General features: G+C 33.7%; 1 protein-coding gene across 3 annotated transcripts in view; it reads left to right on the top strand.

The window, feature by feature from the left end:
• LOC145688281 (uncharacterized) overlaps positions 1–25,263 on the top strand; it is a 92,431-nt gene extending 67,168 nt beyond the window's left edge. For all 3 annotated transcript variants that reach the window (XM_081762284.1, XM_081762293.1, XM_081762279.1), the window contains 3 exons: positions 1,990–2,229; positions 9,568–9,664; positions 24,934–25,263. In XM_081762284.1, coding sequence (XP_081618410.1) covers positions 1,990–2,229; positions 9,568–9,664; positions 24,934–25,076 — 480 coding nt within the window. In that variant the 3' untranslated portion in view covers positions 25,077–25,263. The remainder of the gene's footprint in view (positions 1–1,989; positions 2,230–9,567; positions 9,665–24,933) is intronic.
• The last annotated feature ends 1,138 nt before the right edge of the window (positions 25,264–26,401 follow it).

Genomic DNA, 26,401 nt, shown 5'->3' with positions numbered 1-26,401 from the left:
TAACTTCAATAATGGTGATGTTTCTAGGTTGAAACTTGTGTGCCACGATTCATTTCAATAGTATTAAGTGGTTTCATTGTTTTGAGTCAATACGAATAATCATTTGTTATTCCATAGTAGATTTTGATATTTTTGAATGATTATATCGTGTAAACTGGATAGTACTTCAATGTTGACTCTCCGATGATGACATTGGTTGATTGCGAGTCTGAATAGCATTACTCAACAACTGAGTTTATTTCTGGAGGGACTCTCCAGATGGCGACCTTGGGCATAGTGTCGCCGTGCATTGGGAACTTACTTTTGTCTCAGGTGCTATACGCGATACTAAAATCGATAACATAATTATGAGTATTTAGTTTAGTTTGTATTTTGCTATGAAGAGGGGGAAGTACAATTGCACTTGGAATCTCTAGTCCCCACGTTCTATTGGTTGAGATTCGCACGTTTTATTGGTTGACTTTACCTTTAGAGGGAATGTTGCCTCATCGTCGAAAATCAAGTGCTGTAAAAGTTGTCTTCCACTTACGCAGCATCGTTTCAGAAAAATCTATACGTCTTTGTTTGAACAGACAGGAAACAGTGATGCCAATTTAGACTATCTTTTTTTGGCTAAATCTAGCGTATTTGGAAAGGCGTTTAGCCATACAAATTTACAAAATGCTTATGGCCTTAAATATAGCTTATTTTATGAAACTCTTTTGCCATTTTTGGCTTTTTTTAGCCGTTAAATTAATTCTAAATATTTCTTTTCTTTGAAAATAAAATATTATTTTTAAAATTATTCTGTTTGTCATTATATATTATCGTATTAATTAATTTCTTTAAACAAGAGAGTGTTTAATTTCGCAACAAGCACTTGTTTTTCATTCTTCTCTCTCCCCACCCACAGATTTACAACTAAGTTTACTTAGCAATACTTATCGACTCAGAAAGAATTTTAATGTCGCTCCCGTAACGACCCCGTTTGCTACTTTTTAATTATTTTAATTTTCTCATTTCATTGCAAGAATGAAAGTTTTCTAATACAAATTTAGTAAACTGTTCAGTTCTTCAAGCCACAGAGCTTGTTTTTGTTTATTAAAGTCTCGGCTAGCTGTGACGTCATCGATGATGACTTATTTCAATTCAACTGATAATATGGCTGTTGACTTTCACAAATCAGATGAGTTGTTGATGGATTTTATTGTAATTTAAAGTCATGTATGTTGCTTGTTAGTCTTCAGCGAATAAAATTCAGCATTTCAAATTTTACTGTAACACACTTATAATCCTACACAAAAAAAAGGGGTTTAAAATCTACAATGTGGATTATAGGTTAGCAGTTCAAAAATCAAGCCATTTTTGGCGTAAAAAAATGCTTATTTCTGAAGGGCATCTAGCATATTTTCTTCAGAGATTGTTGGCAACATTGACACGAAGAGCATGTAGCAGTTGGATTTGGTTTGGCTTCATCTGGAAACGTCGCCCGAATACACGCCAGACAGTCATGTGAAAGATCTGTAGTTCCCTGCTTGCGTGACGAGCAGACCTGCAAGGGCTACGTGCAAAACTACCTTGATGTATAACTCCATGACTAAATATCGATCAAAGATTAAGAAGTTTATTATTATTATTAATATTAATATTAATATTAATAATAATAATAATAATAATAATAATAATAATAATAATAATAATAATAATAATAATAATAATAATAATAATAATAATAATAATAATAATAATAATAATAATTTCCAATCTTTAAATCTCATTCTCTCGAATGATATGATTTCTCCATTAAATGATTTTTACTTCTTTGCAACAAGCAAGAACTCTTGAAATATTTGCATATCCATGAAACCAGTTACCTTGGTACCAACGTCTCTAAACTAGTAATGGCCAACATCCAATTTTACTGAAATTTATGCAACAATAAATAACAAGAAATGGTTACAGTGTAGATGTAAGTCAAAATTATTATATTATTTATTTGTTTATTTTCAGTTGAAGCTAACAACTATAAGTGGGCATATTGATAATTTCGTCTCTCAACTAAAGGAAATCATAAGACCAATTTCAATGAGAGAAGCTGAGTTGATAATGCACACTTGCAACAATGTAATTGAGAAGTATGTCGAACAGCTAAATGTGACATTAGAACGGGAAATTGGACACTGTCATATTTTTCCTTTGATATATGACAGATTAAACTCAACTATCTGTAGCAATGGGCTTAGCATAGTGGTAAGTCACAAATTACGATTATATCATTTAATACTAATCCTTTCAATATGTTAGTTCACTAAAACAATCCTTATCATGAAACAAAACATCTCCGTCTACATCTAACGCTATATATACGCATAGTTCATAGTCACTCTGATAGGGGTCTGTACCTATCCTGTCTGGCACCAATAGGTGGCGCTAGCGAGCAAGCCGTTTATAGATCAAATTGCGACTTTAAAACTTTATTGCTTCAATTTAACAATTTAAAAATAGGACAAAGCACGACTTTAACCTATAGTGTTCAACAAGTTGAAGATTTGGGAGTAACAACTGGTATGTTAAAGTAATATATATAGAATGCTCTAAAAATGGCGTCCATGGACCACAGAACATTATTATACAGGTCAAAATAAAAAATAAATATTTAATTGTATACCTTTCGAATGCTTGTCTCAAGACATGAATTTCACTATGACGCAACATTGTAGATAAAGAACCATACAGTTGGCCTACCTATTTATTAAATAGTTACATTGATTCTTTCCAGATGACAGTTAAAGTCAATCAACATTAATACTCACATCATCTGCAAATAATAAGCACAATCCACTTGGGCTAACAGGGAAGCAAATACTTACCAGATTAAGTCATACATACCAGATTTCTACGAAAATACATATGTTCTAACTAAATCAGTGTAATTTTATTGTTTTACAATGAATATAAATCTCAAATAAAGAGCTGTTTAGAAGTGGAATGATTCAGATTAAATGACTTCTTAAATTCTAACAATAATAATAAAAATAATACATAAATTCTGCATAGATTTTTTATACTACCTTACCGCTATCTAATATCTCAGGAAAATCTCAAAATCTACACATAAATTTTAATATTCCTTAAAAGAGGCAAAAGAAAGTGATATAGATATTTAAAATGAATACATTGATTATACAAATAGATCGTAGAAGAAAAAAATTAAAATATAGAATACAGTGGGTTTTGAAAAGTAGAATACAATGGAATTTGAAAAGTAGAATACAGTGGGATTTGAACTAGGTAAACCGAACTTTTAAGTATACAAAATAAAGTCATAAATGAACATAATTCACAAAGAGCATCAACTTAATGATGCAAGTCGATTTCGATAAAATTTTGCAGGTAGATACTACACATGAAATAAACGAATATGTGCTAGTTTTATTTTCTGCGATTCTGCAAAATGACACATCTAGTTGTTACATAGCACATAGGGGGTCTATATATTATATTATATTTCTACATAGCACATATATATTATATTTCTGGACCAATGCTATGTAGCAACTAGATGTGTCATTTATGAACTTTTTACGCAGCTACTACGAAGAGATAGAAGTGCAGAAAAGAATGTACTGCTAAAGTGTATTTGCTAGTGATCTTGTTTCCGAAATGTAAGTTGTGGTCTTGCATCTCGCTTATTAAAGCGCTTTATTTCCAGATGCAACAGTTTGTCAAAGTACACAAGATATCTTTGTCCTCAATTGTATGACCCCAGTTTACAATAAAAATATGGTGTGTAGTCCGTAGTGGATTGCTTCGTATTATTGAGAACCTAAAACACACCTAAAGGAAAATGGCTGGATCTGCAAGCAAAGGAATATTTATGACTGAACGTTTGCTACTAGGCTCTATATGTAACATTGAAAGAGAACTGACTTGAAGGAAAGACAATGATATACTTTTTTTGTTGCAAAAGGAGCTCAGTTCGGTAATAAATTATGATCATAAATCAGGGTTTCCACTCGAACTAAATAATTGAATTCACGGCTTTTTTTACAGTCCAAAATTTTTCAGTTTTATGGTCGAAAAGTATATAAAAATAAAAATACTGACTACCAACAATAAAAACCGCCCGATGCGGGACTGAAGAGTGGATGGAACCTTCGGTGCGGCGTGGCGCTCGGTACTTTGCAGTGAAATAATTGGAGTGGAAAAATATAAACTTCTTGAGCTGAGCCATTTTTGTAAGATCTTTTCAATATGGTCCAATATACTCGATGGATTATATACAACTTGTCTGTCTTCGTATGATAATAAAATTATACCCACTGCCAAACATTCAACTTTGTTTATTTTTAGATTGAGTTTTCGCTTATATTGTTTACAGCACTTTTGAAGTTCAGATAGGTCAATTTTTATTGCCAAGTTTACGATGAACTTTAATTTACAAAAACTACATTTACATGTCTTCAAAAGGAAATTATTCTCCCGAGTATTTGTATTTTCTGCTAAATTAGAATACTTTAAATTTGAAATAGTTTCAAAGCACAGTTTTGCGATTGAAACTACTTTTATTTTCTAATAAGTTTTTCTATTAATTTGAAAATATTCTAAATTTTCACGGTTTGATAACAAAATTCACGTCTTATTCAAGATTTCTGCATCGTATACTACGAAATTCACATTTTCACGGATGAGGGGTAACCTGTAAGTGTATCGCATTTCTACGATTTTGTGTAGCAAACTGGGATGCGATACCATTTTTTTTTTATTTTTTTTTTAAAAAAAGCGTGTGATATTATATAGATACATATACTGGGTGCATTAAAAGTACGGGGCCATAGGCCACCACCATTTTAGATTGAAAACGCTTGGTACACCGGTATATTATATATATACTAGCCTTTGACTCACTGGGGACTCGCCCCCAGAGACATGCATTTGTTCGGCCTATGGATTCGCACGTCTTATTCCCTAACGTATCTCTAATTTTAAGGGATTTTATTATATAGCTATCTTACCATAATAATTGGAATTCCAGCCCTTTTCTTCCTATTTCTTTCTTCCCTTCTAAGGGAAACGTAAAAAAAAAAAAATGTTGAGACACGTTTTTATTTAAGAAGTCTCTACTCTTAAGGGAGTTTGAAATATGCCCATGTAATTTTAACAGTTATTGCCTCCATCCTTTTTCTTCCCTTCTAACTGAAACATAAAAAATAACCGCTAAAACATGCCTTGAATTATTTTAAACTAAAAGCCTGCATACCAATTTTCAGGCTTCTAACTTTAAAAGATTTCGAGATATAGCCATCTTATTTTAACAATTGCAACCCATAGTCGCTTTTTTTATCCATCTGTTTTCTTCCCTTCTCGGAAAAATATAAGAAAAATGCTGAAACACATCTTTAATTGTTTTAAATGAAAAATTTAAATATCAAATTTCATGACTAACTAAACGAATTTCGAGATGAGGCTATCAAATTATAACACTTGTAACTATCCTTTTTCATTCCCTTCTATGGCAAATATAAAAAAAAAAAAAAAAAAAAACGGTGAAACATGTGTTTAATTAGTATAAATGAGAAGTCCAAATACCAAATTGCATATCTCTAACCTTAAGAGATTCTGAGACATGGACATCTTATTATAATAATTGTAATCGCATGCCTTTTTCCTTTTCACTCCCTTTTCTTTCTTTCTAGGTAAAATACCAAACACGTTTCTAATTATTTTAAATCAGAAGTCTATGAACTAAATTCCATGTCTGTAATATTCAGAAATTTCACGATATGGATATTTTAATATAATAATTGCCACTCTTCTTCCCCTTTCATCGTCGAATTCCCAAAATCCTTCCTTAGTGGGACCTTACATCTCAAATGCTATACCCTGTCCAAATTTCAATTTTCTAGTTCAAGCGGTTTGGCCTCGGTGTTGATCAATCAATCAGGACTTCTTTGATATTTGTATATGCTGGAAATAAGTCTTTTTCTTGACCAATATTTATACCAATGGTATCTGCAGTTTTTACATATATGACGAAGACTGTCTAAAATAAGAACATTAATCTAATGAGCCTCTGTTAATCTGCTATGTAAGTAGGAATAGCAGAAATTCGTTCTGATAATAACACCGAAAATCATAGGTTGATTGAGAAAATTACAGTATTATTTTATTACCAATCCCGATAAAATATAGTGTATATTTTATAAATCGAGAATTTAAGTTTTATATTGCACGAAAAATGCCTCGTTAGGTTTTATGACTCAAATTATACGAGGAGCGGGCAAAAAGTAAGTTTATAAGGCATATTTCGCAATAATGATATTTTATGTTGCATATAAATCAATACACATTGTGTGCTACAGTTAATACGTTATTTTTCAACATAGTCGCCAAAAGGATTGAGGCATTTTTTAACTGTAAGACTAACTTGTTTCTCGATCGCACATTCGTAAAGTGTAGGGTTCTAATTGTTGAGCCAGAGTTGCACCACTGAGTTTCACATCTTCGCCACTTTGGATTCTCCACCTTTGAAGATGTTTCAATACCGTGAAGAGATTATAACCTACTGAACGCGAGATCAGGGCTGTATGGTGACCGTTTCATACACTTTCACTGTAACTATCGCAACAGCTCTTGAGTGCCAGTGCAGGAATACGATAGAAAGCAATCATACGCATCCTACGCTACATGTGAAGTAAAGCAGATCTCTACTTGAACCAATAGATTATAAATTCAAAACTATCCAGATAATCATGTACGCCTAACATATATGCATTGCAGGTGATCTAAACAATGGATCTTTATACGAGAGCATGCGAAGAAATGAGTGATTTTGGTTTATACAATGTGGGGTTTTACATTGTCTATTACAGGTAAACGAATATTACAGGGATAAAAAAAAGCGAGGCGTCTAAGATGGGCAGAACGTCGGAAACAAGCAAGATACAAGTACATTGCATAAAGTTATAGTCGGAAAGCCCAGAGAAATGATGACATTGAATAAACCAAGAAGTTCGGAGAATAATAATGTTTAAGAAAGATTTTAAATAGAATAATAATCCTAATTAACTTTGTTTGGTGGAAGACAGCATTGAATGTAGTAGTTTTCTCTCTAAATAACTCTCAACGTGCACCACGAACGCCGTTCCTTTTCATGTTCAGTTTCCATTATTTTGGTCATCCCTGTGTCTGTAGTTATGAAGTTGTCCCCATTGCGATGATCCTTTAAACTCCTTACCATAAAACTGTTCTGTTACTTATTAGGAGCAAGCAAACACAACAGTACTCATCACAGAATATATAAATTACGGTATATCCTATATAGTGATACGACTGTTACCCAGAACCATTGGAAAAAACTGCAATCATATTAACATTGATCAAGCAAAAATGAGGCGGATTTTCATACATAATGATTCCCTCTATCCGAAATACTGGAATAGTAGTTTGCAAGATGGACATGTTTCTATTTTACTTTAGAGACAAAAGAAGAATGAATCTAAGTTCTGTTTAGGTAATATAATTATGCTCTAGTGTACTGTATTACGTTTTACAACTTTTCTTGCATTCTTACACTCATGTTCTTTGTCAACAAAACGCAGTTTTATTTATAAAAATCATAGCCAGGACTTGAACCCTTGCTAAAATAAAGATCGTCATATAGATTCGTTACATTCCTACTACGCCACCAAACCACTAACGAAGTTTCTGCGTCTTTCTCTTCAGTTTTTCGTCATTTTGCTTCCTCTAAATGATTGGATCATCTATCAACCAATACGCCAGTTTTTGTGGTTTCTTACAACTTTGGAAACTCATATTGATATATTCATTTATCTTACAGACATGGTTTTGGTGCCATATTGTAGGAATACATCAAGTTTTGACTCACGTAGTACATTAGTTCAGAAACAAGCCGCCGCAAGCGCTAACGGCAGTTGCAGCAAAGATGGCTGCCTTTACTGATCCCGAGCGTGCTAGCTGTGTGTTTTGGTTTGAAGAATTCAACTCTGCGACAACAGTGCAACGTAATTGTCGTACAAAGTATGGTAAAGATCATTCCAGTAGTACTACTATCTATCAGTGTCATAAGTGTTCTATTGAAACTGGATGTTCGGTAAGACACAACAAATCTTCAGATGGTCTCCGTACGTCTAAAGATGTTGTAGAGCAAGTGAGACTTCAGATGGGATGTGTCCCATGACCAATGGAAGCCACATTGAACGTTTTTAGGTATAAGGTAAAAACCTTGATGTATTTTACTACAAAACGACACCAAAACCATGTCTGTAAGCTAAATAAATATATCAATATGAGTTTTCAAAGTTGTAAAATCCTTTTTGATACACCCTGTATTTATCTGGTAGCAATAACCAGATGGTCTACTCCTCTTATATATGAATGCATGTTAGAACAGAATGTAGGGGAAAAGGTATTTTTAGACTTACTCCGTGCTTTTGTGATCAAGAATGAATCATCTTCTGAAGCACCTCCGAAATTTTGAAAGGAGAGTTTGAATAAATAATTTAAACATATAAATTGTATTCACATTTATAGTTTCGGTGCTTGTAAAATTATGATGAAACAGGTTGTGCAGCTTTCCATACAGATTATTTTCTTTTAAATTTTCTCGTTGATGGTATGCTCCATATTTGGGGATACACTGAACTATGCAGTATTACAGAATATGTAACTATATTCATTCAACGAAATATCCGTTTTCGCATTATTTAATCATTTACATATTATTAGTAATTTCTGTGTAGACGAGCCAAAGGACAGCGAAATATAGGCATATAATCGTGTAAGACGTCCTATTTCGTCAAAAAATATTGCGAAAGCAGGGTGTCTACTAAAATTGCAACCAAAAATGAAATTTTGTGACCTTTTCTTTACCAAACCATAAAATTTCTTAACATTCAAAAACTGGTAACAGTACCTATATTCTTCACCACTTACCTTTCTTAATCTTATCTCTACTTTCAAAGGCTGTTCCCTGGAGCGATAAAAACTTGGTGTCTTCTCACAGTTGAATAAATTGGTTAGACGCGTAGGTGGTTTCGGCGATGCGGTGCGATTTGCATCGGCACTGCTCAATGATGTCAGCTGAAGGATAATCTCAAGAGCGAATTTGGATACAAATTGGACCGAATTTTCATGCATTAGATAGAACCGTGCTTTGTTTGCGATTTGGTAGCGTCTAAAGCCTACCATATACATTTTTGGCGGTGAATTTTTTTAGAACAAAATTTTCCAGTCTCTACTTATATTTGTACATATTTTAAAGAAAAAAGTGATCTAACAGGCAAATTTCGGGACTTTTTCTAGACTTTCATGACCGCTTTCTGATTTCGCGACTTTTTCGTGACCGAGACACTCTGGAGAGTGATTTGCTCGACAGGCAAATATTTTGCACTTTTCGCAGCTATATTTCACCAATAAGTTCGTTCTCGAAGCAAATTTGTTTCTTCCAGCCTAAAGGGGTAGTGTGAGACGTTAAACTAAAATTTCATTTTTTGAAGCAGAATTTTCACTGGCACTGTGCGACTAGTCTTTCTATTTTATTAACTCTTTTTGCTCTCTCTATTTCAGAATGGCCTATGGATATCTTGCTGTATGGTCAGTATCTCAATGTTTCTGTTACTACTTTTAAGCTGTACAATGGCTGGATATTACAGAGGAGGAAAACGTAAGCAATTCATTTATCTGACTTATCCTGTAATTAAAGTCTCAAATTTAAACCAACAAGAGATACTGCAATACCGAATATATCATATATAAAATTGGATATAGGCGGAGAAACTAATCAGCAACACCTACCTTGGTGGATTAGTGCTACCAGGTTATACCAGTCCGCGCTTCGTGCGTTTTCACTACCCTTCGTGATGAAGTTTCTGAGCGTATCAAACAGCGCTTGCCTTTCTTCCCCATTGCTTTTTCGTGTTCGCAATAATCGTTGGTTTTGCAATGTAAAGGACTGATTATTTTTCGTAATCTTTATATTCAGTTGAATGATTCCTAAAAGACTGTCTGACATGCATCGAAAATAAATTAGACTTCTAAAATAAACATGAAAGTGTTCAACACATTGCCAACGAATAAGTAAACATACTTTGTGTTTGAGATGACAGATACTGAAGATCTTACAAACTGACATATTAAAACTACGTGAAGACTGAATAATGATTGCATACATTAGAAAATAAACATTGTTTTGGGAGGCTAAAGTATATACACGCAATACATATGCTTAGTAGAATTTTCCAAATTCAATGAAAATTTTGCCCATTGCTTAGTCTTTTTCTATATTCCATATTTAGATATCCAAATTCTTACAAATAGTGTAGTAATGTTAATATTTACATCCATGAACATTCAACTTAGAAACTTTGTAATATTTTGCGTGACACTTTGCTTTTTGTTCCATCTGTTTGAAGGATGATATGAGCAAAATGATGTTTCCGGCTTCCTAAATATTTAATAGAAAATCTCATCAGCTTACATAGCTCTCCATGTTATACTAAATAAATCCAACTCCTGCTACCTTCATTAACGTTCATCAGTTCAACTTCTGTATTTGATCAGTTCGACTTTCTCGAGTTGAATCAATATCACACTTGTAAATAAAATCTTTTTTTAAACAATAGAAGCCTTCACGTGACAATCAATTATTTGTGTCACATATTTAAGTGCTGCCCACGAGACAAGATTTAAGGTTATCTCGTTCCAAAAACTATATCGTGAAACTGATGTCTCGGCTCGAATATTATCTCTGTTTCTATTGGACAATGTGTGTGTCGCATCGTATCTTGTCATTCTGTCTCGTCTCGTAGCAACACTACATAGGTCTGACGTTTTCTAGTCTTGTCTCGTAAAATTTTGTCTAATTTTCATCTCTTCCCGCTTCTCGAAAAATTCTTTCTTGTCTCGTCTGAATTCTCGGACAAGTTTTCTCATCTTTAGAATTTTTCTCAATTTGATCTCGAAGTTATCAGAGCCTTCTGTCACGAAATCCACTACGGTTGTGATATAACATTTATACCATATTTATTATTGAAGTATATTGTGTAATGACTTGTGTATCTTTAAACGTTGAAAATGCTCGTTTTTGTTCATAAAATCACTTTATAGTTTACTACTATGAATCAAGTAACACTAAAACAGTGTTTGAGACCTGATTTGTTAGAACAAGTGTTACCTTTGAGCTTCAAGAAATGTAATATCTCGTCTCGAAAACGAGATGAAAATTGTAATGTTTCACGTCTCGTCTCGAATTTGATAATACTCTTCCAGTCTCGTGGGCAACGTTAGGCGTATGTACAAAGTTTCGGAAACTATTTCGTCTATGTCATGTTCATCTTACTTAGAACCTTGTCTTGCGAAACCAGATTATTGCACTTGTAATAAAGTTACTACCATTCAATAACAGGATTCTCATCTTTCAATCTCTGTACATTGATTGTTCATTGTAGCCTAGATATACTTACCTGGTATTTTCAGAGATACATTATTAACATTTACACCAAGTAACAATAAGTCTACCCTATTTTTTAAACTTTATGGGTAATTGATGGTCATAAAATCTTCCCATTTTAAAAAGCAGGGCAAAGAAATTTTCTACGGTCATAAAATCTTCCCGTTCTACAAAACCGGGGAAAGAAATATTCTACATCATTTTAGTTCGGCTTTGCTGTCATAAGAAATGTACGTACACTTTGCCACTTTCATATAGACCAAGAAGTACATATGATGACTGCATGATACACTGTTGGAACGGTAGTAGGTTTCTGTGGCCAAATACAAAGTGAAAGAGAACTTCTCTGGAATGCGAGATGTCTTGTACTTTTCAATATATCAACGCGATTTTCTGTCACATGTAAGTGCATCACATCGAATTAAGTACCTAGGTATTTGTTAGTTTGAAAAAATCAGCAGCTGCATGGGAAATATTCTACGGCTGCATTTGTTTCTCGAGAAAACAACTGAGCTGCATATAAAACTCGTTGCCTTTTGCTGAATGTAACTTCGCCATTAATTCGCCTCTAATAATATCCTATTCTCAATATCTCCTACAAGAGCTGAAATTGCATTCTATACATTTGAGTATCATTTGGTTATCAAAATCATAATTATATAGAGAGACAAATAGAAAGAAAGAAAGAAAACTCTTTGTTCTGAAGTCAGAAATTTTCGGGAGGGAAGGACTCTGTTTGTATAACCACAGAGAAATAGGTAAAATAATATTTATTAAAAAAAAAAATTATGTATTTTTTCATTAAATGAAAACTGGTTTCTACATATATTTTCGATGTACTCTACACAACACAGAAACACCATGTAAATTTCTCATTACCAAGTACGAAATAATATTCAGAAATTTTCCAATCGTGAAGAATTTTGTTAGAAAATTGTAATTTATTATTTAATATTCCTATATATGCATTCGATCTATTTTATAGCTTTATATGGAGTAATATTTGGTCATGGATATTTGTTTAGAACGAACAAAAAATGTTTCCATCTCACTTCATTATTCATAGTTCAGGCAAGTAGATTCGTATACAATTCTCCTCACTCATAAATATTCATGAGGGGCGATATTTTTGATATTGTAAGAGTTCTTAATGATATGTTGTAGTTACATTCACGGGCGGTCGACAGTTCGAGTAATTGATACACCTTCCTCCGCATATTAATGATCTTGTAAATGACACAGAAGAAATATGATAATATATGCAGCTATGAATTACGAAGCTTACGGACGTTTTAGAGGGAAAAGAGAATATGACGTATAATGAATGATTTCCGCTTTTTGTCTCTTGTGAAATGCTAAGTTGACAAGCAGGCTATAACTTGCCTTTAGAAATGAAATATACAGACCACACACGTATGACAAGTTAATATATTTTTTGTTTCATTTATATTCATGACATTTAACACGTTGGTCGTTGGAATGGGGGAAAAAAAGTTGTGGAAGTTTTGAGATTGCTCTTAAGATTATTAGAGTTGAGTTGAGTTGATTTTGAGTTTAACGTCCCGTTCAGCAGCGAGGCTATATGAGACGTGGACCTACTGATTAACGTGGAATCCGAACCACATGAGCTCCCGCCGGGAACCGAACCCGGGACTCCCATTTTTAGAGTTATATAAATACCGACTCATTTGCATGATCCGTACAACGTATACGAGATAAGAAGCGCAAGTATAGTGTTGGAAGAAATTCGACATCTAGAAGGCACTCGAAGAAAAAAAAAACTATTGGTAGGTACTAACTTTGTAGTATTTCCATTTTTGTTTTATACTTGTTCATTTTTCTTTTTATATGGGAAATGACATTGTAAACGAAATACTTGTAAAACACTCGTAATTTTCGGGAGTATAAGGGAAAGGAAGTGTTTGCTTTACTGGGAATTGATTGCGGATTTTCCGACATTGAAAACCATATTATTCAGTATACTTATATGTAATTATAAATTAACTAAGATATAATGTAATATGGAGGCTACAGGGAATCTAGATTGTTCATTGCATCAGGAAGCGAACCAGGATTCTCCCATGTGGAGAACCGTATGCTAAATCTTTTGCTTGCAGTGCGGAGTTTTCACTTATAAATGTTATAAACTTAACTGTTTATGAACAAACTTATATTGAACAGGAAGTCAGCGGAATCCGCGCCGGGAATCGAACCAAGGCTCTCCCACGTGGAAAACCGTACGATAAACCTTTTGCCTAGCAGGTTTTGTTACTTATATGTAGCTATGAATTGTGTAAGACGTATAACTGGTATTTATAAACTTTATTGTGTAAGAACAAACGTATATATAGGTGCTGAAGCAAATAGAAACTGATATAATTAATAAAAACACGAGAATAAAACCTATTTTCGTGAATTGTTGTTGAAATATAGTGGTGTTTTTAGGGTAAAGAAGTTATAGATTGGTTTTAAAACATGGATTCACTGAAACCTTTGGATCTTAGTACAAGAGGTGAAAGTGATTTTACAGAGTCGTCATCTTTGCAGAGGACAGTTTCCATCCCAACCAATGGTGAGCCTGCAACCTCCGCCATTGGAAACAGAAGTTACTCCGGCCAACTTGTATGTATTGACGTCTTTATCAGGGACATCCCAATCGGTGGTGAGCTCGCAACCTCCACCACTGGAAACAGAAGTTATTCCGTAACTTGATGTTCTGTGCACGGATCATGAAAAAGAATATCGCCCTACACCTTCACCAACAGTGACTAATTCCCCGGTGCAGAATTGGGAGTTGGAAGAATTTTTCAAGTCACTATGTGAGTGTACTGTAGTACGTACATCATTGAATTGTATAAAAGAGTGTATAATATACTGGAAACCAGACGATATATGTATCTGTATTCCCTGCAGTTTTATGGATATATGTATCTGTATTCCCTGCAGTTTTATGGAAGGTGGACAGTTAAAACTTGATTGATGTTGAACACGGAATCGCTTGCACGGAAAGCTATAGATGTTGTAACAAAAGTTGAGGTTCGTAAAGAATTATCAATTTATAGAAGAAAGCATGGACATCTGTTTGTGACTACATGGAACTTTATTGAACGTTTCCGAGATCATGTGTGTGACTTTGAATATAGACCTCTATTAGTTAAAATTTTACTAGAAAGACTTTGGGAAATATATTGATATGGTGTAAAATGTACAAGAAGAATGTACGAAAGTACGTTAAAAGTAATCTTATTGTGAGTAAAATATTTTTATCTTGAATTAGAGTTTGTACAGTCACGAACATTAATAAATGGAGGCTGAAGTCATTATTTCTTAAGGCTCCAACCTCCATTTATTAATGTTCGTGACTGTACATTATGTGTAGAAGATATTGCTAATAACAATAATAAGACAAATATATAATTTTATATTTTACTAATACATTTATGTATTTTATTATAATGGAATATAAGTTCATGGAGTATATTTGGAAAATAATAGAACATACGTGGTGATATATTAACGAATTTTTCTTGGAAAAGATTTATTTTGTATCGCCTTGAAACATATTATTAATCAGGAAATTCGAATAAAATATTTGATTGTAATATAAGACAGAGAATGCATAGAACACTTTATTAAATGTAAGGAAAAAAATGTGCAGAAGCTTCTATTGTAGGTATATAAATAGGTGTATCACACTTGAAAAATTAATGTATTTGATTTGTTTCTGTTGAAGAACAGAAAAATGACTAGCAGGGAGATTGCTTATGTTTCACCTAGAAAAAAAGAAATTCAACGTGAAAACGAAAAACCTACAGTGTTAATTCACCCGTCTGACCCCGATTTGCCAGATGAATTACGCGATAAAGTGAGAATCATATATCCAACACAAGAAATAGAAGTGTATTATTTCAGATGCTATAATAGATATAATGATGAAATACTCCCGGAAAGTGATGATGACAGTGTTTCAAATATTAACTGTTTTGAAGTGGAAGCTAATGAGTACGAGTGTATTAGTGAAAGTACTAGTAATACCTGTATACAATTATTTAAAGAGTGCACACCAAATTCAGTATTATTATGTGAAGCATGTTCTGAACATAATGAAAATGAAAAAGAACACAAGTGTTTGCTGCAGTATGATTACGAATCATTATCAAAGGTGTGGACGATCGTAATTAAACGTGAAATGAGAGAGAAAATCTATAAACTTTATTTAAAGAAGCATCTTAAAGGTTGTAATATTAAGAACACTTATGCTCTGGAGAAAAAAAAATTAATCTGGTATATGAGTACATTACAGAGTGAGTTTGTTATATCAAAGAATTAGTAGAAATGTTTTTGGGAAAAGATAAACAATTATTTAATGTTGTAAATGAACCGTGAGAGACTAGCATATGCATTCGATTGTGTATGAATAGAAGACCATATTTTGTCCTCATATATTACGGCTAAATACTTTGATGTAAGTTGCAAAATTACAAAGGGTTACAGAGAATTGAACCGTCAATTGTGAATATTATTTTATAAATGGATTAATCCGTAGTATTGTAACATTAACCCTTAAGGGATCTGGGGTTTTTGGGCTATTTTTTAGACTTTCAGTCAAACAGCTACTGCATCGTCACTATTTATCCTAGGATCATGGTTCATACCTCATTCTCTTCAGAATGGAGCTGGCTTTCAAATGATAGCCCTTGCATGCTCATACCATATACCAGGAGCGGGCAAAATGATGTCAAAGGGAAATTTCGGAGGCAAATTTTTTCTCGCACTTTGGGCCCCTCTGGAGCGGCCCTGTGTGAACGTAGCCATCTAAAAAAAACTGATAAATAGTACTTCGTATACTGAATGAGTGTGCCAAATATCAAATTTCTATCTTGAATACCAAGGGCGGGAGAAATTTTATCAGGAATTCCCACCATGCCCCAAATTACCGTAAAACACCATGATCTCAGGTAAAAAATTTCCTGAGACATCCCTAATTACCCTAGGGTCATGTTTCGCCCATCATTCTCTTCAGAATAGAACTGCCTTTCAGGCAGTATGATTCAAGTGTCCCCATCATATATCTAAGGCGGGAAAATGAGGAAATACGAGATTTTTTGGGTCTAAATATCCTTTTCTCAAGTTTTAGCACCCCTGTTTTAACGCAGAGATCTGAAAAAAAAAATTTGGTAAATACTACTCGGTGGGCTGAATATTTATGCACAATTCCAATTTTCCAGGTGCAAAAGTAAGCCCGGCAAAAAAAAAAAAAAAAAAAAAAAAAAATACCGACAATGTCCCATATTCCCGTATACAGAGGGAAATTTTTAAACATTCCCTGAGACATCCCTAATTACCCTAGGGTCATGTTTCGCCCATCATTCTCTTTCAATAGAACTGCCTTTCAGGCGGTACCATTCACTTGTCCCCATCATGTATCTAAGGCGGGAAAATCCCGTAAAAGGGATTTTTGGTAAAAATTTCCCTTTTTCAACGTTTAGCCCCTCTGTACCCCTGTTTTAACCCAGAAATCTGAAAAAAAATCTGGTAAATACTACTCGGTGGACTGAATGTTTGTGCGCAATTTTAATCATCTAGGTGCAAAAATAACCCCGCAAAAAATAGTACCGAAAATGTCCAAAATTCTCCTATACAGAAGTATATTTTGATAAAAATTCCCTGACACTTCCCTAATTACCCTAGGGCCATGTGTCGCACATCATTCTCTTCACAATAGAACTGCCTTTCAGGCGGTACCATTCACTTGTCTCCATCATATATCTAAGGCGGGAAAATGAGGAAAAACGGGATTTTTGGGTAAAATATTCCTTTTTCAACTTTTTGACCCGCTGGATCCCCCCCCCTGTTTTAACGCAGAAATCTGAAAAAAAAAATCTGGTAAATACTGCTCGGTGGACTGTATGTTTGTGCAAAATTTCAATCTTCTACGTTCAAAAATAAGCCCGCCAAAAATACTTTACATACCCCCCCCCCAAAAAAAGTATTACACGAAAATATAAATTTTAGACTTATGACGTCATCACCTCCTATGTCTCGACGCAGGAAGGTGTGAAACCATATGTAATGTCTTCTAGAATGTCTCTGGACTGGAAAAAAAAAACGGACGAAAAAGCTCAAATAGGAGAGTTATAACGCAATGTACCATGAAACACCCCGTATGGTACAAATTGTACCATAAGATCCCCAAAGGGTTAAGAATTCAATAGGTTACAAACATTTGAACTAACACATGTAAATAATAGTTTATGGCTAAAATACTGAATTACTGGCAACCGAATTGTCAGTGAGAGTAATGAATTGATCTCTTTTAAAAGAAATAAATTGATATTAGGAAATATAATCTTGGTTGTTTGTATGCTATATGAAGGAACTGGTGTTTAAGAAGCAATGCATTAGAAAACAAAATAATTGTTTTCGGAGAATATGGTAGGAAACTGAAAATATTTAATACTTTATTTTAGATTTTCTACAGACATTACTAACGTAAGTGAATGATGAACTGTTTGTCCATTGAACGGGAGTCACTGAGATTGATACATTGTGTTTAGTTTATGATATTAAGACTTCTTTACTCATTTACTTTAACTGAAAAAAGAACATATAACCTTGTATGCAAAATGCAGATTCAAGGGAACCTTGTATGCAAAATACACTGATTCAAGAGCGCACCCAAGCGAGATATCCATTGGACCCGGACCATATTTAAAACTTTATAATCCAACAAACATTTCAACACTTTCTTAAGAGAATAATGGTTGTTGTAGGAGCGAAATCCGTGATATACAGTAGATAAGTTGATATTACACTACCCTTATACTCTTTCTTTTCTTATAAAAAAAGAAGTTAGTGTACTATTTTGCTGAGAATATAGGTAACATTACTTTAAAATTACGTATCGTTTTATTGAAAGTAGAATAATGCTTAAACGCAGTGACTGTTAGTGCTGGATCCCCCTTCAAAATATTTCAAGGTGTGCAGATCCTTGTTTGGTATACGCTTTAAAAAAAGAAATCTTAGAGAGCTCAATACTTTGAGGTAAAGGATAAAATGTTTATGAAATGCATAGCAGTATACAGGAGAAACATTTCTTCTTATTAAGATAACGTGAAATACTTATTCCATTTTATATAGTAAAAGGACAAGTTTGTACTGTTGTGAATAATTATCTTGGACTTGAAAATCAAACATAACCATTTTGTTAGGAAACCAGTAGAAAACCTACGTATAACAGATTGACAGACAATGCAGACGCTTTACTTTTTTGTTTCTGGCAATAACTATTGTATGGAAATATCTTGAAAACTTGCAGACCCACAATGAGGTATAGTCGGATATGGGGAGAAAAAAAGATTCATGATTCATGCTAGCAGAATGATGTAGTATATGGAAAAGCAGAACACGGTGACTCAGTGGTAGAATGATTATCTTTGATGTTCGTGATTCAAAACCGACCAAGTCGTTTGTGGTGGACAACACCCTTTTTTTCTCTGGGTACTTCCACTTCCTACCACATTCATTCAATGGCTTGATTACCCTCTCCCTTAACCTAAAGGACTTCCTTCAGAGTAAGGAAGCTACCATGTTTCATAATTATACAGTATAACAGGCATGATTATCGTTGTATATATTAAACCTTAACTTCCTCGATAGAATTTACAACTACAAAAGATTTTGAATTGAATAATAACACGATTTCCATGTTTTTAGTTAACATTTAATTTCTTCCTAAATATGGTTTCGGTAGATTTTATCGAAAGTATTATATGATATTTTAAAACATTTTATAATTGTAGCATTATGATTTGACGAACTTTCATGTACTTATTAGTAAACTCATGTCCCTGCAAGCGTTTAATAAGATGTGACTGTCGAAATTATATTCAATCTTTGGAACAGCTCTATTTATTCTTTCAAAATATTATTAGTTTTAGTTATATATAAGATATCTTTAATTTGATCTCTCTCTCTCTCTTGCAATAGAATCATCACGAGGGTATGATCATACCTTATAATTATCATTAAATAATGTACATTGAAGGTTTAGTTTAGTTCACGATTTCTTTGGAAACAATAAAAAAAATAGCACTTGAGGTGGATTGATTTTTCAGGGAGGAAATGTGAGAATCCTGATTAAACTTGCTTACATGCTGTGTGTCAACCATAATAACCGATTGACAGCCTAATATCGAACCATGGACCCATTACGTGTCAGAAGTGAACGATTTTGAAGACAATGAAGAATATTTTATAATACTACAGTAGTATAAACAACTATTTGAGATTCTTAGTATAGTATGTGATACACAGCTCACATGAATTTTATTTTGTTCTTTTCGGACTATTAAGAGGACTAGAAGGATAGATTTCAAGAACTACCTATGGTCCACGGACCACAGTTTTCATATCACAGCATTATACACTTGCATTTAAAATTATAGGGCTATTAGATGGGTGTATAAGACTTGTCGGAATAAGTGTTTTCGCTGTTTTCCACCTTGGAACTTTTTAAAGAATTTAATGTAAAACTTTAAACACAATGAAGAAAATATGAACATGCTGAGGTGAATTAAACTTAGAAACTCCCACCGTGCAAAAGAACTAAGGAAAGCAATCTCTGTTTTCAAGCTGAGACTATCCGTGGTTTGAGATTGACCACCAAATATAACGATTATTTTTCTCAGATAGTGCCTTTGTATGCTTATGCCAGTAGCTAAAACTTGAAAAGTGAACCAGGTAGTGTTTGTAAAATGCTATTACATGGTTCAATCTCAGAACATGTGAATTTGTGATGGACAACAATTCCATGGGGCTGGACACCACCATTTTCACGGAACATAAGATCACATAACTAACTTTGCTGCCTAGAACTATCTGTTGGTATCAAAATTAGCGATACATGAACTTTCAAAAGACGAAATATTTCTTTATCTGGACTGTTAATATGTATTTGAAATTTCATTGGAATAAGCATTCTATTTAAAGTATAATATACGAACGAACTAACTAGTTGCATTATAGGAGGGTAAAACAGGCGTGGATGAAACATCTTTGTATTGATTTTTGAACACGATTTGTGTGCGAGTAATTCAATTTTATTTAACTTTTAATATTACAGATTATCTTATACGACCATTCAATATGCATTATTTTTATACATAATCACTTTCATCATTTGACCATTGTAATGTTTGTAGAAAAAAATGCATTCTCTCGAGGCATTTTACATGTGGGCAATGTTGAAAGGTAAATGATTGTGAAATGTTGAAATGAAGAAAGTGGGAGAACCGCGAGAAAATCCACAGTGTTGTCCATCACAATTGTAATGGTCTGGGATTGAAGCAAGGATCCTCGTGCCAAAGGGTTGTACTCTAGCAATGGACCAAACTGTTGCCGTGCAAAGAACTATTCCGTACAGTGATAATTAAGAATGTTGTCTGACATATTTTTCGTAGGTTTCGTGCTCATAATGTTAAATAAAGCATATATATTAGGGTGGTCCTAGAAATTCAAATTTATCCCACACCCCTGGGCACCATCTTTTTTTTTTTTTTTTTTTTTACTACTACTACTACTACTACTACAGCTGATAGTAGTAAATTGCCAAAATTTCAATATCTTAGATGGAGTAGAAGGCAGTGCTCAACGTCTTACAAATTAGGAAAATAGCGTTTTGTTCATTTTTGAAATATAAATTTCTAATTATATATTTCTTTTCCCAGATACTTTTGTGAAATAAATATCAAGAAAACTGTACAAAGAAGTGAAAAAATGAGAACTGTCAATATTTGGTCGTGAGAACTGTTGTGTTACATGCGATTGTTGTAGAATATAGACTGTGTGTGTGTGAAAATATGGCTTTGCCATCAACTTCAATCCGTCAAGCCGACAGTGTATTTTTGATAGGTATCACAAATGTAGAACCAATATCTAGATTTAAACAGTTACCAACTAAGGAAAGTTCTGAGATTCTACTTTTTTTCACATGAAAAAAATCTATGAGAAATGCAAGTCACAGCACTATAAACCAATTAATTTCAGTGTGACAAAAGGCCGCTATACTTATTAGACTTACAAAACATTGTGTTGATAAACTTGAAAAAGTACACACTGAATGACTGCTGTTGAAAAAATAAAGGAAAAATGTCCGATGCCCGAAAGAAACGTAAAACATCATTTCAAGAGCTGCCTGACAAGATATTCGACATTGCTCACAATGAAGTAGATGAAAACAAAGCTTTTAACTGATCAAAAGACAGAAAGAAATATGGTTATTTTCACCAGAAGACACGAAATAAATAAAAGAAGTAAGGATTCTTAAAAGAAGATTGAAATAACAAAGGAGACTTAAAAAAGACACAGATCCAAGTTTCTCTCCCCTGGCATCCCGATCTGTGACTATTTCATATTCAGAAGACGATTCATCAGAAAATTCTGATCCGGTCAAAGATAAATATTGTACGTATAGGCCGTTATCATTAAAAAACAAAAAGAGAATCATGTACAGTTTTGCAGTCTGAATCAATTGCAAAGATATCTTTATTTTCCACACATGTCACTAGTGCATTAGAATTTAAGATTAATGGCCCCTATTGAAGCAGCACTAGCCCATGCCCCCAGTTCATTGCCATTATCACAAAGGACTATATAACGCAAAAGGAAAGCAGCAAGAAAAACTGTGTTTGAAGGAATAAAAGAATCGGTTTCTTTTGACGAGTCAGTCATCGTTCATGGGATGGGAAGATTTTTCCTGAAATTTTAGGCACTGATAGTGTTTTGACACTACATCTTTTAACACTGGATTGAAAATGGAGCTTGTGTTTTGCTGTTGAAAAATTATGGCTAGCATGCAGACACCACATTTTAGAAATTGTTTTCAGTAAAGTATTTACTTTCTGCTTTGAAGCTTTCAGTTCCCTTGATATACCGTTATTCAAAAGATTCAAGGCAGCATGGCATTATGCACACACAGAAAATTATCAACCTTTGGGAGATATACCTGACAGTGTTGATTTATGGAGGTAATAGAGCTTTATTGCTTTGGGCAATACTCCAGCCAAAGTTCACTAGAGAGCTCCAGGTGCAGTACACCACGCGCGTTGGATGAAGCTGTTATACGCTATCAAAATATACTTCTTTCGTGATAAAGACGGTTTCAAAACCACAAAAAAGGAAAAATCTCAGAATGCTTTGTGAAATTTGGAGCTTTTGTGTACGTCAAATATTGGATTGATGCACCTGTGGTATGCCATCACAAAATACCATGACACTGATCCTGAAATAAGTGAAGTTGTGAAAAATGCCTTCAAACCTCATCTTTGGTACCTTTTGGATGAACTAGTTGGTTTGAGTTTCTTCTCAAATAAAGTATCCAGTGATGACAAGATGACAATTGTTAATAAGATGAAGAGTGAGCCTGCAGACCGGAAGGGAAGATTCAGCTCTTTTAACTAACCAAGCTGTTTTGGCTGATTTTGACTCAAGATCAGTCCAGTTGTTTGATAAGTTGAAAATAAATACAAGTTTTTTGACCACATCCGGATGAATGAAGCAGCAATCAACATTATATTAGAGAGAAAAAAATAATCAAAAACCTCAAAGTTGTAAATGATATAGTTGAGCGTCGAGTCAAACTATTTGAAGAGTTCAATAAGCTTTTGACAATTGATGAAGAAAAGCAGTTGCTCCTGCAAGTGATCAAAGCTAACAGACAGTTGGTTCCGACTAGGCGACAAAAGAATCGACAGTTTGAAGCCGTCATCTTCAAAGGATTAATCCATGTTTACTTCTTCTAATATATTTCCATATAAGATTTTTGTATTATTGCGTTATTTGTTGATATTCTACTAGGAAATACGCGTCATTTACTACTTACTAGCTGGTTATAATTTATTGAAACTAACCTTGAAAAATCTCTATTTTTGGATTTCATTCTAAATATATGTCTTTGAGCACTGTCTTTTAATTGGAATATCATCTTCTAATTTTGTCAGTAAACTTGTTTTATTGCTAGTAAAAAACTAGAGGGTGCCTAGATATGTATATTTATTTTGAAAATTTGGCTATATAATATGCGCACCCTAATATATATAAAGACAATAAGAGTATGAATTCTTACAATGTTAGACGTCTATGTTCTTCTTTCATTGTTGACTGAAGAAGTGCGTAGGAGCAGCCTTTCGCAAACTTTTCAGCTTGTTACGTGTTTTGGCATATCTAGTTGTTTTACGCTTGAGAAAAATGTGTCCCACATATTCTATACATTGTACTACTATCGTTTTATATGTCAATTCTGAAACGGTTTGGCGTGATCCTCGTATAATTGTAATTAAATTCATAAAATAATCTATATATATAAAAGAGAACGCACAAAATCCTTTGTCCGCTCATCACGCTAATACGGCTGAACCGATTTCTTTCATTTTTGGGGGGTTGTTAGGATTTGGACCCTAGATGGTTTTTATCATATCACTTTAATTTTTAATTACCAGTGTCTTGAGATAATTGACCAATCAGGTGTAAATACGTACAAAAAATCCTTTGTCCGCTCATCACGCTAATACGGCTGAACCGATTTCTTTCATTTTTGGGGGGTTGTTAGGATGTGGACCCTAGATGGTTTTTATCATATCACTTTAATTTTCAATTACCAGTGTCTTGAGATAATTGACCATTCAGGTGTCCATACGTAGAAATCCTTTGTTATTAGTTCATCATAGGTATAAAAATAAACGTATTTATATGCAACCCGCATGACCCTGTGACTCGGCGGGTTAACATAACTAACAGGCGCTATAAATCACTTGAAAGCGAAAAAGTAAAAATTATCTAAGTAACAAAGTTTATTGCGTTCCGGGGTGACCGCAGCGAAGCGGGGTGAACGCTGCTAGTAATAAATAATAAAAAAAAAAAAAAAGCGTATAGCTGTTTGCACAATTTCACCTGCATATGTGGTTATAATTTCCAAACAAAGAGTGACCAATTTTTCATCATTATTTATACAATATTTCTCCGGCATTTGTGCTTAAACACACAAAGTACTCACTCATATATATCTTTCAAAACTTCCTTTTCCACACTATACGTACCTTTGTAAAAAATCATTGTTTATCATATATACATAACTTTATAGAGACATTCAATGATTATATCTTTTGATCTCAAAAAAAGGTATTAAAATCTCAAGTGTCATTTCCATACCTAGTACCTAGCGTAGAACTGAAAAGTACACGATGATGTTTAACATGATCTGAAAATTAACAACAAAAGTTCTTTCAAGATTTTAAAGTTATTAAGATCTGAACAGGTAAATTATTTCAGCGTTCACCATTACCTATTTTTATTAAGTATATTCCTCTACAAAAATATTTTGCTTTTTCAAAGTGGCTGCATGAAGCTGAGAAGTCGCAGACTTTATATTTGATTTTAAAAAAATATTTATATTAATGAATGCTTTTTCCCTTTTTCTTTTCCTTTAGAGTTTCGACGTAGACTGCAGAAGATACTAATTGATGACCACTATATACCGTATGAATATTCTCCAAACACCTCTGTTGATGATCATATAGATACTACGTTACAAATAAGTGCTACAACAGACTCTAAATATGTATTGAAATAGAGTTGCACAACAGCAAGCATCCACTAGTCTTTTCATTTTTTATTCCAGTTTTTTCAAAATATTATTTCCATCTTGTGTCTATTTTGATATTCATATTTATTGTATATTTAAACACCATTTATTTTATATATGCATATTACATATTTTTATTTTTAAAAAATTGAAAGAAATATAGAGTAATTTATATACAGTCTTACTTATGTTTGATTGTTTAAACTTGTTTCTACAAACTTCAAATTGTACCTTTCATGTGTGATTATTCATTGTTCTACAACCTTTGTCAGAAAAGTTCAGGACTTTTTTTTCTTCTGAGTTTCCAATTCTAAAAAAGGAACAAACATTAATTTTGTTACCTGGTACGTGTTCTTACTTGACATGACCTTGGCCATGTTTCCGCGCAAACTCACTAGGTGGCAGGGCTATGCTTAGCAACACACTGTTCAGGTTGTTGTCGCATTAATTAAGGTGACCCACTGGATGCTGGTTGGGAGCAAAGAATGAACATTAATTTTTACGTTATGCTCACAAAAACCTTAGTGAAACGTGAGACATGATTAAGCAAGCATATGCAGGCGAGGCACTTTCAAGAGGTGGTGTTTTCGAGTGGCACAAAAGGTTTCGTGAAGGCCGAGATTTAGTGCAAGACTATCCCAGAGCTGGTCGTCCATCTGCAGCACATACCGATGCAAACGTGGAACATGTAAGGCAGTTATTGCAAGACCGTTGTGTAACTGTCCATATAAGAAGAATTGAATTTGAATCGTGATGTGTGTCGTAAGAATTTACGCCAACATTTAGGGAAACGGAAACATAATACAAAAATCGTCCCTTACTCACTAACAAACGGACAAAGAGGAAAGACGAAGAATTTCTGCTGAACTATTGTACGGAGCCAGACGTAATCCCACATTTATGTCAAAGATTATTGCAGAGGATGGAAGTTGGTACTACCAGTATAACCCTCACACGAAGCGTCAAAGTGCTGAATGACAGTCATAGATCGCCAGCTTCGAAAAAGAGTAAAACGACAACTTTCGAGAACAAAGACAATGTTAATCGTATTCTTTGATAGTAAAGGATTGGTTCACCATGCGTATGTTCCTCCAGGTCAAATAGTAAATCAAACTCTTTACATTGAAGTCTTGAGGAGTTTTCTGAAATCAGATCTTAACTGCAACGTCTAATATCGCGAGAGATTCACACCGCTCTGGTAAGGGACTCAATTAAGTTTTTACAAAGTTTTATTTGTTTTTATTAAAGACATATCAAGTTGCCGAATCATTAAACAAACACACTAATAGAAGAATAATATCACAAATAATAGG

This window comes from Thermobia domestica, chromosome 1 (assembly GCF_964235325.1).
Source record: "Thermobia domestica chromosome 1, izTheDome1.hap1.1, whole genome shotgun sequence".
In the NCBI taxonomy this organism is placed as follows: domain Eukaryota; kingdom Metazoa; phylum Arthropoda; class Insecta; order Zygentoma; family Lepismatidae; genus Thermobia; species Thermobia domestica.
The sequence above is the reverse complement of the archived record's forward strand: the minus strand, read 5'-3'. Positions and strand labels throughout refer to the sequence as shown.